Consider the following 16,473-nt stretch of genomic DNA (forward strand, 5'->3'; position numbering starts at 1 on the left):
GGGGAGAGAGAGGAAAGCCTGTGTTTTCTCTTCCAGAAGCCATCTGTTTCTGGTTGAGGAGATGCCCATGAGTACAGAACTCCTCATGCTGTGTCTTTTCTAGTTGCATTGGAGTGGAGTCTGTGTCAGTTGTGTGTGAAGGACCCAGAAATCCATGGCACAATGTCAAAAATAGATTTGCCTTTCTGGTGTGGCTTCTCTGCAGAGTACAAGCTTGCTTTTTGTAAACCATATGGTGTGGGGTTTTATTTGGTTTTATTTTAAACCATAAGGAAAATAATCTCAACTCTCCCGTACTAAACGCACAAGCTGCTTTGCTCAACATCTTTATTTCTTTTCCCTTATCTTTTGTCCTCCTCCTCCTTCTCCCTTTCTTTTTAAATGACAGCACTGTAATTTGGAAAGACTTTGCATAGTGCTTTGAAAAATTACCTGCTCTGAACCTTGTCCCTGTCTGTCCCCCATCCTCAGCAGTGGCCGTGATAACCCCAGAGCGGAGTCCCCGGCCCACCTCAGCCCCGGCCATCGCTCAGAGCCACCCCGCAGAGCCAGCCCCAGCTAAGCCTGACGTGAAGGACGTGGCCACATCTAAAGTAGGGAAGGAAACAGCAAAACTTGATGTGAGACGTGAAGAATTTCCACCGGAGAAAGCCAAGGAGCCAGTGGATGCCTCAAGGGTAGGTCAGAGCAGAGTCTCTTGGGAAGAGCCAGGCTGGAGCATCACTTGAGAAGCCACCCCAAAGCAGGAGCTCTGTCCTGGGAGATGAGGGGTTTATCCCTCTCCCAGGTGTTGCGTTGGAGCAGGCATGGGGGTCTGGGTGCCAGGGAAATCCCAGTCCTGGCATTCCAGGTAGAAGAAGGAGCTCCAGGGCAGACGGGTTTTGGTGGTTGTAGTCAAAGCAAGTGCAGCCTGCTGATAGATGGTTAAAAACACTGGCAAAAGCTGCACGTGGTCATGGAACTGGAGTTCAGGGCTTACCCGTGGTCAGGCTGTACCCCCCGATTCCTGGTATGACAGCAGGAGGGAATTCAGTGAAATCAGTGATAATGGATCTGGTCTGCAGCTCAGCGCCAGAATGTTTTTCACATTGATAGGCTTTTGCTGGGAGAGCTGGTAATACAGTGCTGCAAACTGGACTAAAACTTTAGTTGAAAATGACACTGGTGAGACCTTGGGGAGTTTATTGTTTAAATTCAGTACTTTTAACCATTATTTGATCTTTCTACAAGTGCCTGAGGTCTTCGCTGGGGTTGATATGTGTGTGCTGTTCTAATAAGTTGAAATAATGTGCAAAATTATTGTTGATACTACAGTGTCCTTAATATTCTGCAGATCTTACTGACTTATTGAAACCTTGCAGTGGTGCACCAGAAGTGTTTGCCTTGAGACCCAATTTTCACATTACTCCAAAATTTAGCTGCTCTCAGCATTGCTGGAGCCACATATTCTATAACATATCACACAGTGGGTCTTGTGTGAACATCTCCAGGGAAGATTCCTATTAATTAAGGTTGGGAGAGGAAGGTGAAGAAAGGGCAGTTGCTTCAAAAAATCCCATGGCCTGTGTGAACAGTAGTTTTTAAATGAAAATGCTGAAGGGAACTTCAGGCTGTCACTGTTGGGTGGGAATCGGAGCACAGAATTTCTGCCCTGCTGTTCCTGCCCAGCTGCTCCCCCTCCCTCATGTTACACTGAGAACGAGGAAATTTTACTTATCCCATCTCACTTATTACAGGTTTTTTCCTAAATGCTTAAACATTGGATTTTTTTCCCCCTTTAAATATAGATGTGGGAGGAAATTGTGGATTTAAACGTGCCAAATTTACTGTTTCTCCAATGGAGCTGCATCACTTCTTTTAACACCCACTGATGCTTTTGCCTTCAGAGTCCTTTGCACTCCAGTTTCCCTAAAATACTTCCCTTAGAGTGTTAAGACAATCTTGGCTCTCTACTTATGGACAGGAAAGAACTTAATTTGTGATGTTAGGCTTGGTTTTGTAGCTATGCCTGTTCTTACTGCCTCTGCCAACATAATACCTGTGATATAACCAATAATTTCTGGGTTTGGGAAGGTCTGTGTTAATTTGAGCATGTTGCTTTGTTTGGATTTTCACTGGGAGATCCAGCTGCAAACGCCATTTGAAAACATTGCCTGGCCAAGCTAATGCAAGTGGGAAGCCCTTCTTCAGAAGCACTGGAGAGCACTGGTTTCAAATACAAATAATTCTCAACCTGGAGGAATTATTTAACATGCTGTTGACTAACAGAGTGCTGGGGAGCTGCCGTGTCATTAACCCCTGCCCAGGGCTGCATGTTGGTTTTTGCATGTTCCCCCAGCACTTCAAAACCAACTTTATGCAGCCGTGTTTGGAAACTAAATGGTTTCTTGAAACAAATCTACTAACGAGAAATGTTTTTACCAATTTATTTCTTAAATGTAGGTGAGGAAAACACACATTGAGGTCACAGTCCCCACCACGAATGGTGCCCAGCCCCAGGTTTGTGCTAATAATTCAGTTTAGGTTGTTCACACTTTTTTCTTTCCAAGGTTCAACGTAGTTAAATGAACCAACAACTCTTTTTTTTTTTTTTTTATCACTGCCCAACAGCAGCAGCCTGCAGAAAAAGAGGAAGAGCTGATAAGAATGAGGAAGGTTAGCCATTTTACCCTTTCACTAGCCAAATTTGCCATGTCATTCATGCATCTGTAACCTGTTTAAAAAGACAATGCTCCAATTTCTTCATGGGCTTTAGGTTGGGGTGTTGATTTTCTTTAAACTAGCAAATACTTGATTTGGAAATTAATACCTTTTTGTCCCATAGACAACCTGATGGCTAAAATTATGCATGTTGAATGTTCAAAAGAAACACGCTTGGTTTGATTTATGAAATTTCTTCTCTGTAACAAACTTAGTTAGAAACTAAATGTAGCCTGCATTGCAGGAAATGCAAAAAAAAAAACCATACCAGGAGAAAGCTTTTTTGGTATTGATTAAGTAATAGGGAAACATCCAAGATGGGAAAGTGGTTAAGGTGCAGTTGCTGTGCACTTCGGGACCTCGTGAAAATGCCATCAAGCAGTGCAGCCTCAAACCCAAGGGTGGGCCTGCATCTCTCAGGAATGTGGTGCGGTGACTGTTCGAGGCTTCCACAGAAAACCAGGAATTGTCTCTTTGTGGCCAGAGCCAAGGCCCCCTGGGAGCTGTCTCTTTAAAGGACTCATTGCATCTCCCATTCTCCATGTGCCAGACCCCATTCCCAGCAGGAATTCCCACCCCACGCTGCCACAGCGCTGCACTTCCAACCTTAAGTTAACTTTTTAATTTGCCAGTTTATCGATCCCGCAAGACCAACATTTTAATTTTTTGTGCTTTTTTTGTTTGTTTTGTTTTCCCCTTTTCTTTCATTTTCACAGAAGAGATCAAAGAGGCTAGATGGTGAAAACATTTATATCAGGCATAGCAATTTAATGTTGGAGGTTTGTATGAACTCAAAGCTTTTTTTTGAGTTGCATTTGCTAAACCTTCTGCATCTGCGCTGAACTTCTTCCTCGTCTGCTGCTGCCTTTGTTTTTGCATGCTCTTGCATGAAAGACCTTTTGATTTGATTTGATTTGATTTTTTAATTGTGCTTCTGCATGGTGACAGTAAACATGATGATGTGCAGGCCTTCTTCCTTCTTCCTCTTCTGACTTTCATTCTCTCATACCTACCCAAAATACATGATTGGCAGTGCTCAGATCTGTTCTGGGATCCGCTGGCTGCTCAGGGGGTCATGGATTGTAATGGGGGGCTCACGGACCAGATTTTCACTGCTTGAAACAAATTATTTTCCTAGGGGAAAAGTCATTCTGTGAAAATACAAAATTCAGGATGAGCTGCAGGTGAAATTGGAACAGATTGCCCAGAGCAGCTGTGGCTGCCCCATCCCTGGAGGTGTCCCAAGGCCAGGTTGGATGGGGTTTGGAGCACCTGGGATAGTGGAAGGTGTTCCTGCCCATGGCAGGGGGAGAATGGGATGGGCTTTAAGTTCCCTTCCAACCCAAACCATTCCAGGATTCTGTGAAATTGTCAACTCTGTGATGTCCAGGCCACCACAATGTCCATGTTGCTTCAGGCAGGAGGGATCCTTTTGGATGCTGCAGTGGTGTTTACAGCTTTTCCATCCTCCTCCCAGCCCTTCCTGGCCTTGAACCGCCTCACCACCCCTGGGCCTCATCCTACCTCAGTGCCAGGTCCCTGTGGATCTGACAGAGAGGCTCAGTGGTCACCGGTGGCTCATCCTTCCACATTACAGCTCTTCCCTTTGGATTTGGGAGCCCTTTGCACTTGCTTTCACCCAAGCTCAGTCTCAGAACAGACCATGCCAATCATATATTTTATTTTTTTTAATACACTCTGTTATGGCAGATGTTTTGTGGCTTCTGATACTCTGGTCCTGTGTAATGTGTTTCCACTCAAACTTGCAGCACCAGCAGCTTATAGAGTTTCCCTGGTGGTATCTCTTGAAAGTGGAGTGTACTAACTGCATTCTCCTCATCAGAATGTTCAAAGTTTTGCAGCTTCTGTGTCGGTTTCTTTGGAGGGTTTTTTGTTTTTTTTTTTTTTTTTTTTTTGGTCTTTTTTTTTTGACTGCTACTACATAGAGCTTTGAGTCACAAGTGAAGGGTCTGCACATGATAGGCAGAGTTCGGCCACTGCCAGAGCGCTCTGAAGACCGTGCCTGTTGCTTTTTCACCCAACTCAAACAGCTCCAATTCCCCAACCCCAAAGAGAGCTTTGTCATTGCTTCTAACCCCCTTTTTCCTGTCAGTGCAATACTTGCCTCTGAGCCCTTTCCCTCCCCACTCCCCTTCCCACAGTTCTGTTGCAGGTGCTCCAGCCCTCCCCTACAACTGGGCTGACCCCCTTTACTCCCTTATTTTTTTAATCCATGCACTTGGCAGATCAGATATTTTCCTGGCAGACATCACCCTCCTGAAGCTGCCTGTTGTTCTTACTGAAAGCCTTTTAATGCTCCACGTGCTCCGGGTTCCTGCAGAAAGGGCAAAACAGGAGGAAAAGGGTGATGCTGAGCAAGCTGGTTCCTCAAGGTGCTCCCCAGACCCAGCTCCACGTAGCTCCTCGTGGCTTTGGCTCCTCTGCCAGCCCTCCCAGGCCCTGCTCCTGCACAGTGCTGGAAAGCCAAGGTGGTCCTTCTCTCTTCTCTGAGCCAGGAGCAGCTGTGGGGTTCTTGGATCACCCAGGGATTTACCCCAGAGTCCACAGCAGACTCATTTCTGCTTTCTTCTCCTACCTAACAGGCGCCTGCCTTGTACTTTCATCTAGGATGGAAGCCAAAATTTGTTATTTTCTCCCCAGAACTGTGCCAAAAAGAGTAGATATTGTTAAAGAGGCATTTGGAGTCTAGCTCTGTGGAGGGAGGGTGTTGTGTTCTGGGTGAGCGGCAGGAATGAAGATCTTTGGGAAGGCCCCTCCTTTAGGGCTGTGTTTGCTGTCCCATCTTCTGAAATCGATGGGCTGAGTAACAACTAAAAGCACAAAAACAATGAAATTTCCCGGCAATGCTTTCACTGATCTTGATTTCCCCCTTTCTTGCTACTTTTTGGCCCTGTCCAGAAAAGTTGTTGTTTGGCTTATGCAAAAGCTTTCTTTTCTACAACCTCTGGTTTGCATGCAAGGAAGAGCTACTTTCAACAAGTTGACTTGCCTTGAAGTCTGTGTGTTTATGCTGTAAACTGGCATCAAAGAGTAAAAACATGACCTTTTCCAGATGAAAAATTTTAGCAGGAGTTTCTTGATTGATCGAGCATAAAATAAATTTTCTGTTTGATTTTTTTTTCAAAAAAAATCATCTCATCTTCATTTCTGGAGTCTAAAACCTCCTATGGTAGCTCCTGGAGGAATGAGATGAGAGGGAGAAGAAAAATGCTAATGGGGATATTCTAGAAGCAAAGATAATTCCTGCTAGGATAAAAGAGAAACAGGTATGAAGACAGTAAATAAAATTGGGAAAACATTTTTTTGATCATTAATTGTATTGATACCTGGAAATACTCAGGCTAGCAGAGGAAAAAGAAAGCAAACCCACACAGTTTAAAGATGTTAATTTAAATAACCCAAACAAACCTAGTCTGGCAACTTTAAAGAATCCTGTTTGGGGAAAATCCATGAGTTTCCAGCTCAGCTGTCATCTGGTTTGGTGTAGCTTGAGATGAACCAATGGCATCTCCCGCTCCTGGAGGAGACCCCGTTCCGTGATTGCTGTTTATCCCAATTAATCCAAGAGGAGGAGAGAGGATGCTCCCTTTGTGTGTTTGCAGTGTGAGCACAGTTTGGGAAGTCGGCAGCAGCTCTGCTGAGCGCAGCTTTGCTAAGCGCAGCTTAGGCAGTCCCAAGCCTCTCTGTGTCCCCTCACTTACCCTGTCCTTTTGCTGATAGGATCTAGATAAGACCCAGGAAGAAATAAAGAAGCACCATGCCAACATCAGTGAGTTGAAGAAGAACTTCATGGAGTCCGTCCCGGAGCCTCGGCCGAGTGAGTGGGACAAGCGTTTGTCCACTCACTCCCCTTTCCGAAGCCTCAACGTCAACGGGCAGATTCCCACGGGAGTGGATGGAGTGAGTACCTCGGCACAGGGTGTCCAAGGGGCGGCTTTGCAGTGTGGGGTTCAGCCTCAGCTCCCCTTAGCTTCTGCTTATTTTGAATTGTAACAGTTAGTAGTGACTTGTAACATGCAGAATGTTCTCTGAGAGAATCAAAGCTTTAGTCACAGTGTCATAAAAATCTGATTTTTTGGTAGAGAAGGATATAAGAATCCCTTAACTGGCATTGAAGTGTTGCTGTCAGTGTGATGCTAGAGAGCACTTCCCGTGGCTGATTCGGGGACTGGCTCATTCCTGGATCTCCCCAAAATGTGGAAAAATCCCTGGCAAGCCAGAAATCCAAAGACCTAAATTATTACTTCAGAGGTAATATTGCAGATAACTCAGTGGAGAAGCACTGGGTTATCTGCAATGGGATGGGCTGATTTTTCCAAATTCACTTTATTCTCCACTTAATCTGGTGTGTCATTGGGTTTAGACTTGCATTAGGAACTCCAGGTGGTGATCTGCTGTGGAGGCTTCGAGAAGACTCCTTGGGTGGCCACAGCAGGGCTGTTCAAACATGATAGGAATCTCCCTCCTTCCAGGAACTGTATGTTAGTAACCACATACACTCACAGTTTCTCAGCTAATTTCCTTAAAAAGGTAATTTTTCAAGGAAAAACCAGTAACCAGCTGGTTTCTTCTTGGCTAACAGACACCTCTGTGTCATATTGGTGATAACTGGCTCAGATTTGGAGCTTGTGAGTAAAACTGTAGTTAGTGCCTGTGGTAATCAGTCTTTTAAGTAGTAAATGCAATTTTTTATTGCAACAGAGAAATTGCATCCTGACTGCAAGTAGGGGCAATTGAAGACTCTCCTGGTTGAATGCCCAGTTTTTCCCTTTCTGTCCCACAGCCCTGCAGATGAACTAGTATTTAATCTTCAAACAAGGCAGATACTTATTAATCAGGAAATAATCTTGCAGTGGATGGAGGGTTATTGGAACACATACAAGGGCTTTAACACCAAGTTTACTACAGGCTCCTCAAAGCTCGGAGTAAAGCCAGGACAGCTAAAGGGCTTTTTTTGCCTGCTAGAAAAATGAGATCCCCAAAATGAACTTAGTCAGGGTTGGTTGTTAGAGAATCTCAGAATGGTTTGGGTTGGAAGGGAATTTAAAGCCACTCCCTGCCATGGGCAGGAACCCCTTCCTCTGTCCCAGGCTGCTCCAAGCCTTGTCCAACCTGGCCTTGGACACTTCCAGGGATCCAGGGGCAGCCACAGCTGCTCTGGGCAATCTATCATTGGGATTACCCTGTTTAACATACGGATGGACTTTGCCCTCTTGCTGAGCCTCAGCATAGATTCCCCAGGAGTGTGGGTGGCAGAGCTCTGCTCACAGTGCCACGTGGGTTTTGGGGTGTGGGTGGGATAGAGCAGAGGCTCTCAAGCTCCACAAATTCAGTTCAACAATGTTATTGGTTTTTATGAAGAACTTCTTGCAGGGTGACCACACTGAGATCTTGGAGGGCTGCTGGTCACCGTAACTGGATGGTGTCGGCTTGTCCCACCTAAGGCTGCAGTGGGTCTGCTGCACTGCAAGAATTGGTGTCAGCCCAGGATTTGCATTTCTGGAAATTTCTTCTTAATCTGGTCCTCTTTGAAGTGATCTCACTTGGAGGTGGCCATGTCCTGCTAAGAACTTCCAGAAATGCATCTTCCCCAGGCACTGACTGGGGAGAAAGTTTTCCCTCACCTGCATGTGTTGAAGGATCATAAATCAGATGGTAATTTAAGGATGGTAAATCATTGTGCAAAGCCATTGCTCCTGTTCATGGTGGTACCTTCACCCTGCCTTAGTGGCCAAAGGGTTTTTTGCCAGGGGCCACTTTTCTGCTATTCCTGTATGTTTTATTATGAGACAACTGAACCTTAACACGCTTTGTGTGTCCAGGTCAAGAAAGTCACTGTCCCATCTTCTGAGAGACAGGTTGGTGGGCTTGAGGTAAAGCTGCTGCTCTGATCTGTGCTTCTGAGCCAGACTTGCTATTGCAATGGCACCGAGCAAAAACTCAACAGCAGCTGCTGGATAGCATTTTTCTTTTGGCTACATGAAGTAGTTTCATAACTCACACCCAGAGGACTTTGGCACTGCTGCAGCTTTTGCAGCTTTCAGTTTTTGCTTATTTTGGTGCATGGCTGGTTCGAAAAAGCTGCACGACCGATATAACCGTGTATTCGGAGACGAAAGCAATTCTGAAAATTTAACTGTTCCCTGTTCTTTTTATGTTGTCTTTCTTTCCGTTTTTTTTTGTTGTTGTTGTTTTAATGATCATGTTACTCTTGCATTTTATATTTTCTTTTGCTGCCCAGTCTCCCAGCTACTTTCTCCCGAATTCTCACCACTTAGGGGTGTGCAAAGAACCAGTCCCAAAATACCGCACTGACCAGCGGAGGTTGGCTCAGCTGAGGGAGCTTAGAGCCAAGTTTTTCCTCTCCTAAATACACTTGGGTTTGACCAGGGCTGGCAAACTAAAGGGATGCAGAGTTACGGAACAGCAACATTCCCACAATGTTTTCTTTCTTCAGCAGAAGTGCTGAAGCCCTTGCATGGTCCTGTGTGCTGATTTACTCATTCTGGGTTTTTATCATTCTTTAGACTCCAGAAACAAAAATGTTAAACACGGAGCAGAATTCCAGGAGTTTGCACTGTTCCTACTGCCATCCTGCCCGTTCCATGCGTGGGATTTCTAAGATTTACAGTTTTTCACTTGTTCCAGTAGAATTTTCAAACCAATCGAAATTTTGATACTCTGGTCAGAACTTTGGAAAACCGTTTTGTTTCTGCTCTGCAGTCTGGCTGTTCCGTGGGATTTTCCAAACGCTGGGTGTTAAGGGCACTGTAGATTAGGAAGCTGTCAGAGACCACATTTTGTACTGCACCATTCCTGTTTCGAATGCCTCAAACCTTTTTCTCAACCATTCCAATTCCAAAACACTCTGGAAGATTTTGAGAATCCACTTTTCTGGGAGGGCAGGCACCAAACACCATGATCCTGATGCAGATGTTGATGAGCTGTGCAGAGAGGACATGGTTCTGTAGCTCCAGGGCTGGTGTGACCCGGGTCACCAGTGGCTCTGCTCCCCAGGGCAGTTTATTTTATGCTGAGAAGAGCTGCCCTAACGCTTTGCACATCTCCAAGTGTCATTTTGGGCACTTTCCATCTGTCATTTTTGTTCATCTCTCTCTGTCTTTCTTGATCTTCTACCATGAAAGCAGACACGGGAACGGCCTCTGTTAGTACAGGATGAAGACAAACTAAAAAAGCAGGAGATACCTACTGAGACAGCCTTTCCCCGGCCAGCAAGTGAAGCAACTCTTCCAAAGGTTTCTATTGCAATCCCTGAAGAGCAGAAATCACTCAAAAAGTGTCAGCTGTACTCTAGCATTTTTCCTTCTCCACGTATTCCCTTTATGATGTCCTTTCTCCTGGTCCTAGCACTGACTGTTTGGTGGCTGCTCTTTCTCTGAGTGGCAACAGGGTCATGTTGAAACCTCAAGACCAAAGCTCCTGAATTTCTTGGCTCTAGTCTCTGCTGCAACTTCCTTGTCCTGGTCTTTGATCTCCGTAGTTCACTGTCCCAGGGAGGGACACCCTGTGACTGTCGTATTAATCCCACTGTATGTCCTTGTGTGGCTGTGATGGGACCTGGCAGGAGTGGTCATGGATTGCCAGGTCTGTTCTGAAATTTCCTATGGTGCAAAAGCAAATTCTGTGAACTGTGCTCCCAATTGCTGTGGGAGGCCAGATGGAGGGAGGAAATGATGGGAGGAGAGTTTGTTTTCCTGAGCTTCTGTAGACTTCCCATAGGAACTGCTGGAGAATTGCTTTTGAGCTTGTTGTTTTAAATGTAAGATGTTCACAACCTGAAGAACATTTGACACTGATCTAAAAGGGGCTTTGCAGGAATCTGCTGAATCACAGAATCCTGGAATGGTTTGGGGTTGGAAGGGACCTTAAAGATCATCTCGTTCCACCCCCTGCTATGGGCAGGGAACCTTCCACTAGACCAGGCTGCTCCAAGCCCCATCCAACCTGGCCTTGGACAATTCCAGGTATGGAGAGTCCACAGCCTCAGTGGGCAACAAGAGGTCGAATCTCTAGGAAGAACATTGGAATCTAATCCATAGCCACTCAGTTTCTAGGAAACTCAGATTGGCATTTAAATAAAAAGTGCTGATTCTCACTGCTGCTCTTGGTGATAACTTAGGGACAGGGTCAGCTTTTCATTTCCTAGTGGAGGAAGCCTTTGACAAAGTATCCCAGCTTCCCTCTCCATGCCTATTCTCACATCCAAGAAAATACATAGTGTTAAAGGAGAAAACCCATTGCAAGGAGATATTTATTGTAAACCTAGATTAATAATTTTTTGGGAGTCTGATGGTCTTGGGGCACTTGGGATGTGTTTTATTTGATTTGTATGGAACTAACTGAGGCATGTTTGCTCAGGTCACAGGGATGGAGTTACCTGCTGTTTGAGCATTCCCTCTGTTGGCATGTTGGCTTGGCCACATGGGGACACCCTTCTAATGTTAAAACCCTTGATAGTTTTTGACTTCTTTGACCAAACCGTTGCATGCTGGTTGTTGTTTATTGCCTACAATGTAAATGTCTGGATGATGCTCCCATTTATCCGAGTTACCCTGGCTGAGCTGTGCAGGCTCCAGCCCAGCTGGCTGAGCAGAGCTGGTTTGTGAGCTGGAGGGAAGGTGGGACTTTGTGTCTGAGGGGTTTCTTTTCTGTAAATAGTAATGATGGGGCTGAGCTGAGCCCCCCATCTCCTTTCAGCACTAATCCATGCTCTCCTGTGTCCACTGGAGGATTGGGCTGGACACAGTCACTCTGAGAAGTGCCACCAGTGATAGCAGCTGCTCCAGCAGCATGGAAGAGAAAGGAGGAGGCCTTCATTACATGGACTAAAATGTGTGAATATATATAAATACTTGTATTTATAACCCTCTCTAGATCTGTATCCGTGTGAACAGTGTTATTTACGAAGCTAGCAGATAACTTTGAAGGAATAAGGCAAACATGGCATGTGCTGTCTGGTCTGAGGGTCCATGGACTATCATGGACCACTCGAGCCACCTCTTGCTCTCTATGTACAGGTTGAGGCTCTGAATGCTGTCTCAGAAACTTAGGTTGCTAGTGAAACCGTTTGTTTTAATCCCACAGGAATCTTTCCAATTCCTCTTGTAACCTGCTCCGATTAGTTCACCAGTTTGTGCCTTTAGGACTTTGTTTTGTGCGGATGCTGATTTTTCATTGGAAAATACTCTTCCCTTTTTAATACACTGCCTTTAATACACAGTCTTCCTCCTTTGGCACTAGGAAGCGTAGAAGCCAGAGGGTTGTTGTCCAGGCATAGTCTGGTGTGAAGGAGAGTGTCGGCAGGCTGTGTCCCTTGGAGCATCCCTTGGAATGCACTTGGACTCCAGCGGATTTGGTGTGGAGTTTAGGAAGACAAAGGTGGGCCTTGGAGAGGAGAGCTGGGGAAGGATGCTGGGGTGCCATGTGCTGTGCAGAAAATGCAGGATGGAAGAAGTCAGAGGATGCTTCTGGCTGGCATTCCCTGCCTGCATCTCCTTCCCAAGGTGGTAACAGTTGTGATGAAGAACAGGGATTGTTTGTTCTCCCCAGCATGGTGTGGAGAGGGAAGACACAGGAATTGTTTGGATCTCTCTCTGTCCATTTTCTGTTTGTATTTCCTAGAGAAAAGCAGGTTGAACACACAGGTGCTTCCATCCCAAAGCCGTTGCTCAGGATCACTGCTTGGGATGCTCAGCACTGCTGAGTTTACTGCATTTCTGATCCAGTGACAAGAACTTGGAAGCCACACTGGTGGCTTTGGCAAAGTCATGGTTTCTGTAGCTCTGTCACCCATTTCCAAAGGACCTGAAGTCTAAAACTCTTTGCCCAGAGCAACCTTAGACCAGAGTGCTCAGGGTGTCTCATCCCAGCAGGGTAACAGATAGGCTCTGTCACCTCAACTCAATGCTGTAACTCTTCAATTCAAATGGTCTCTTTCTCTCTTTTTTAATCTTGAGATAAGGCTGGTTGTCATCAGCAAAAGCCTTGGAAACTTTACACTCTGAGAACACTCAGGAACATTTTTGGGATTTATATACCAATTATCACTGAAGAGTATAAACAAATTGAACAAATGCTTTCTATTTCCCTGGCAATTTAGAGGCCAGTTATCTGTATTTATCCAGGTAGATATGATCCCTCCTGACAGAGGAAACCTGTAACTTACCAGGAGCAGAAACCTCATCTGTCCAACACCCCAGGGATGTGCCCTTTGGGCTATAGCCCCTTTCCCAGTCGCTCCTCTGCATTTTTTTCCTGTTTCCTTGTAATGCAAAGGGAGTGACAGTCCATGGCAATCCACGTAAGGTCTCATTCCTGCGCATTCTGTATCCCGTTTGTGCACATTCCGTATCTCTTACACCTCAGTGCTGTGGTTTCCCCCCTTTCCCACGATGTCAGCACAGGATGCAGCACTGAGAGGAGTATTTTATGAGTCCTGCTGTCATCCCTGTGCACAGGGAGAGCTGACTGGCTCTAGTGCTGTTTAAGGACTGAGATTTCAGGGGATCTGTAAGGGAACCAAGACATGTACTTTGCTCCTATTTTGCTCAGGAACAAACTTGCTGGGACCACCAGCAGCTCCTGGCCGCCTGCCCCGACACTGGCACCCATTAACACAGGGGTTCGCACACCCTGTTTGGCCTGGCTGGTGCAGTGCCAGGCTGTGAGTGATGGAGAGCTGAGTTATCCCTCCTGCAATGGCATTCTGGTGACTGGCATGCTGGTGACGTAGGTAGGGTAAGTCTGCCAGCGGTTTTGCCCAGTGTTTCGTGGTGTGGTCACTCAGCTCTTTGGTGCTCATGTGTAGGATCCCACTGGGAGCTGTTGGGGGTTTGGTGCTTCCCATCGCAATATTGGCAGTTGGCTCCACACTCACTTCCTGAATCTCCTTACCCAGATTCCAGCTCTTCTGAGCACCACCTAAAACACGCAGTTTCTTGTGCTTTCTTGCTTTAGGAAAAGGTGGACACCAGTATATTGAAGCAGCACATGTGGCAGAGCCAATAGCTTGGAACTCGGATTCAGCTCCCAGGCTGCGCTGGGTGTGGGGCTCTGTGTGTGCTGATACTCGAGGTGTTCATCGCTGTAAAACAACATCCCTTTTTCAACTGCTAAAAGGGATCAGATAAATGAGGGTGTTGGCTGCATCTCTTCCCATGTCCTGCCTCACTCGAGGAGTGATAGAAGGTGAGCTGAGGACTCTCCATGGGCAGCTCAGTCAGGGCACAGTGTTCAGCCAAGACCAGCTCCCCTCCCTTGTGGTTTGTCCAGTAACTAATGATGACCCTAAAGGGTAGGCATTCCATATCTCCCTCCTATCCTGAAATAATCAGGAGAGGTGGATTACCTCAGCACCAAGGGAAGTAGTTTGTGTTTGGAGGAATGAGGCTTTGCTGTACCGCAGGCTCCTGGGAGGGTTGTCATAGAATCATGAAATATCCTGAGTTGGAAGGGACCCACAAGGATCATCAAGTTCAGATCCTAATGGTTATGGGCAAAGTGTCTTTCACTTCACATCAGTGTCAGTAATTTGTCACTCTGAGAATTGTTCCCCTGGTTTATTGGGTTTTCTTTCTTTCCTCATCATGAGTTGATGTTGCCTGTTCTGGCCTACAGAAAGAGGGAAGAAGCTTTCTGGATAAATTCAGCCCAAAAAAGGGTTATGGATTCATGCAAAAAACTTCTTGGTTGGTACTTATTAGTGGGTGACCTGGCAGAGGTGGTTCCTCTTGTGTCTGTTTGCATCTGTTGTGGTTTGTGAGGCTGGAGGGAAGGACTGGCTGTGGTTTGGGCCCCTTTGGGATCTTTTAGCAATGGTAGACAGTCCTGTTGGACCAGTCTGTGGGGACTAGAAACACTTTCTTTTTTACCTAAAATGCTCTCTTTTGGAACACTATTTTGGTTTTGTATTTTTTCTCAGATTTTTCTTTGTAAATATGTACATTTATCATTAATAAATGCTATTGCAAATCAGATCTTTCTTTCTACTGCTTATTAACCAAGAAAGCTATATATGACCTGTGTTAATGACTTCCTTGCACTAACCCTCAGTATTCCTTTCTCAAAGCAGGAGCCATCAGACCCTGGGTCACTGCTGGTGGTATTCAGGGTGCTGGGTCTGCTGGACACTCTTGGGTGTGGGTTTGGTGCTCCTGGGAGAGGGAGCACACAAGGCTGCAGCTCTAAGCTCTCAAACTGACCAGAATAATTCAATTGAGGATTAAATCCAGCTTGGTTTAAGACAGGCTTTGTTTGCAGGAGCCCTCTCCCAAATGCTTAATGTCACTCTTAACACCTTCTCCCTCTTCGCTTTGGAGACTGAAGTGTAGGAAAAATCAATTACAGAAAGTTGTTCTGAGAGTAGAAGTGGCAGGTCCTGCACAGCTCAGCTACAAGAGCCTCTGTCCTACCTGGTGTGTTAATCTGGGGACAAAATGCTCCTTTTGGTTTTGTAAGTGGAGAAACCACATTCCTAATGAACCACTGCTCCTCAGCTCAGTGGTACGACACAAGCTTCTGGTGGGTTTTGGCTGGTTGAAGCTCAGGTTGTGTTTTGAGGCTGTGTCAAGAGTCAGTTTTAACTCCCAAGTTTTGTGAGATTATTTACTTTTGGATAAACCATTTGGCTCATTCTGTGCTGTCACGATTGATCTCAGGAAGGCAGATCTGGCTGCTCATGCTGCTGGTCCCTGAGATGAGCCTGGCACCAAGGCAGAGCTGTAACTTCATTTATGGAATGAGGGAAGTGGAATGAGCAGCACAAAATTGTTGGCGTTTATAAACCCTGATTTTATCTCCTCACCTGCTGCTGCTGCTGCACTAAAGCAGCTCTTGCAGTGCCACTACTTTGTGCTCTGCAGAGGGATTTTGGAATAAAAAGCCCTTTGTGTGAGAGTACCTGTCCCACAAAAGGGATGGGAAGGGGACCAGTGGGAGTGGGCAGAAGAACCATATTGCCCAACAACTTTATTTTGATGATTTAAGTTTTGATCTTGATGTTGTTTCATGTTCCCAAGTCAATGATGCAATGATTAGAGGTGGTTGCTGTGTGTTGTGTAATATATTGGATTCTTGTTCATGACATAATTTAATCTTTTGAAGCTTTGAGCACACTGTATTTTCTAGCATTACTTTTAATTTTAATTTAATTTTAATTTTAATTTTTTCAAAATCTCTTTTATCCTTCTGTCATCTGAGTAGGCTGGTCAGGATGTTGTGATCAGATCAATGGCAATGAAAAAATCCATTGAAAACCATAAATCCACATGTGATGTCCATTCTTTTCAATGCCAGGGTATGTTGAACAGCTTCTAAACTTTTTTAATTTCTACCTTAAGGCAAAGCAGTTCTGTAAGGCAATGGTGGGTACTGTAAAATAAGGATCTCTTGTTTTCTGCTTTATAATACTTTTTACCCAAGTGCTTTGCCAGCTGTGAGATTGAGCATCAGTTGATCTGGGAGCGCTCTCTGGTGAGTGTGGTTTGCTGCAAAAGCAACATCGTCTCCTTTTGCATCCCTAGTCAGTCACTCCGAGCCTGTGAGCTTCTGTGGATCCTTGTTTGGGGATAACCTAATAACAGTGTCAACAATTCCATGGTCATGCTGGAAAAGAACAGGGCTGGGCGATATTAACCAGCTGGGATTCCTGGCATTTCATGTGGTGGTTGTAGGGAGTTATTGTGCGCTATAACTTCATGGGTTTAGCAATTTTTATTAAATAGTAAGTGGCAA

At 45.5% G+C, this 16,473-nt stretch overlaps 1 protein-coding gene across 43 annotated transcripts in view; it reads left to right on the forward strand.

Annotated features, from left to right (window-relative positions):
• The window catches only part of EPB41 (erythrocyte membrane protein band 4.1), a 94,619-nt gene that overhangs the window by 65,406 nt on the left and 12,740 nt on the right, over window positions 1-16,473 (forward strand). For 10 of the 43 annotated variants that reach the window (XM_042021904.1, XM_042021878.1, XM_042021898.1 and 7 more), the window contains 6 exons: window positions 472-677; window positions 2,443-2,499; window positions 2,611-2,655; window positions 3,417-3,479; window positions 6,442-6,621; window positions 16,162-16,212. In XM_042021904.1, the coding sequence (XP_041877838.1) occupies window positions 472-677; window positions 2,443-2,499; window positions 2,611-2,655; window positions 3,417-3,479; window positions 6,442-6,621; window positions 16,162-16,212 (602 nt within the window). Of the gene's footprint in view, window positions 1-471; window positions 678-2,442; window positions 2,500-2,610; window positions 2,656-3,416; window positions 3,480-6,441; window positions 6,622-8,543; window positions 8,595-8,962; window positions 9,967-16,161; window positions 16,213-16,473 lie in introns of those variants that run through there. The other 33 variants (XM_042021918.1, XM_042021881.1, XM_042021902.1 and 30 more) reach the window with 19 other exon arrangements.

Source organism: Corvus kubaryi, unplaced genomic scaffold (genome assembly GCF_017639235.1).
Source record: "Corvus kubaryi isolate FWS band 111438036 unplaced genomic scaffold, C.kubaryi_AGA036_p1.0 37179, whole genome shotgun sequence".
Taxonomy (NCBI): domain Eukaryota; kingdom Metazoa; phylum Chordata; class Aves; order Passeriformes; family Corvidae; genus Corvus; species Corvus kubaryi.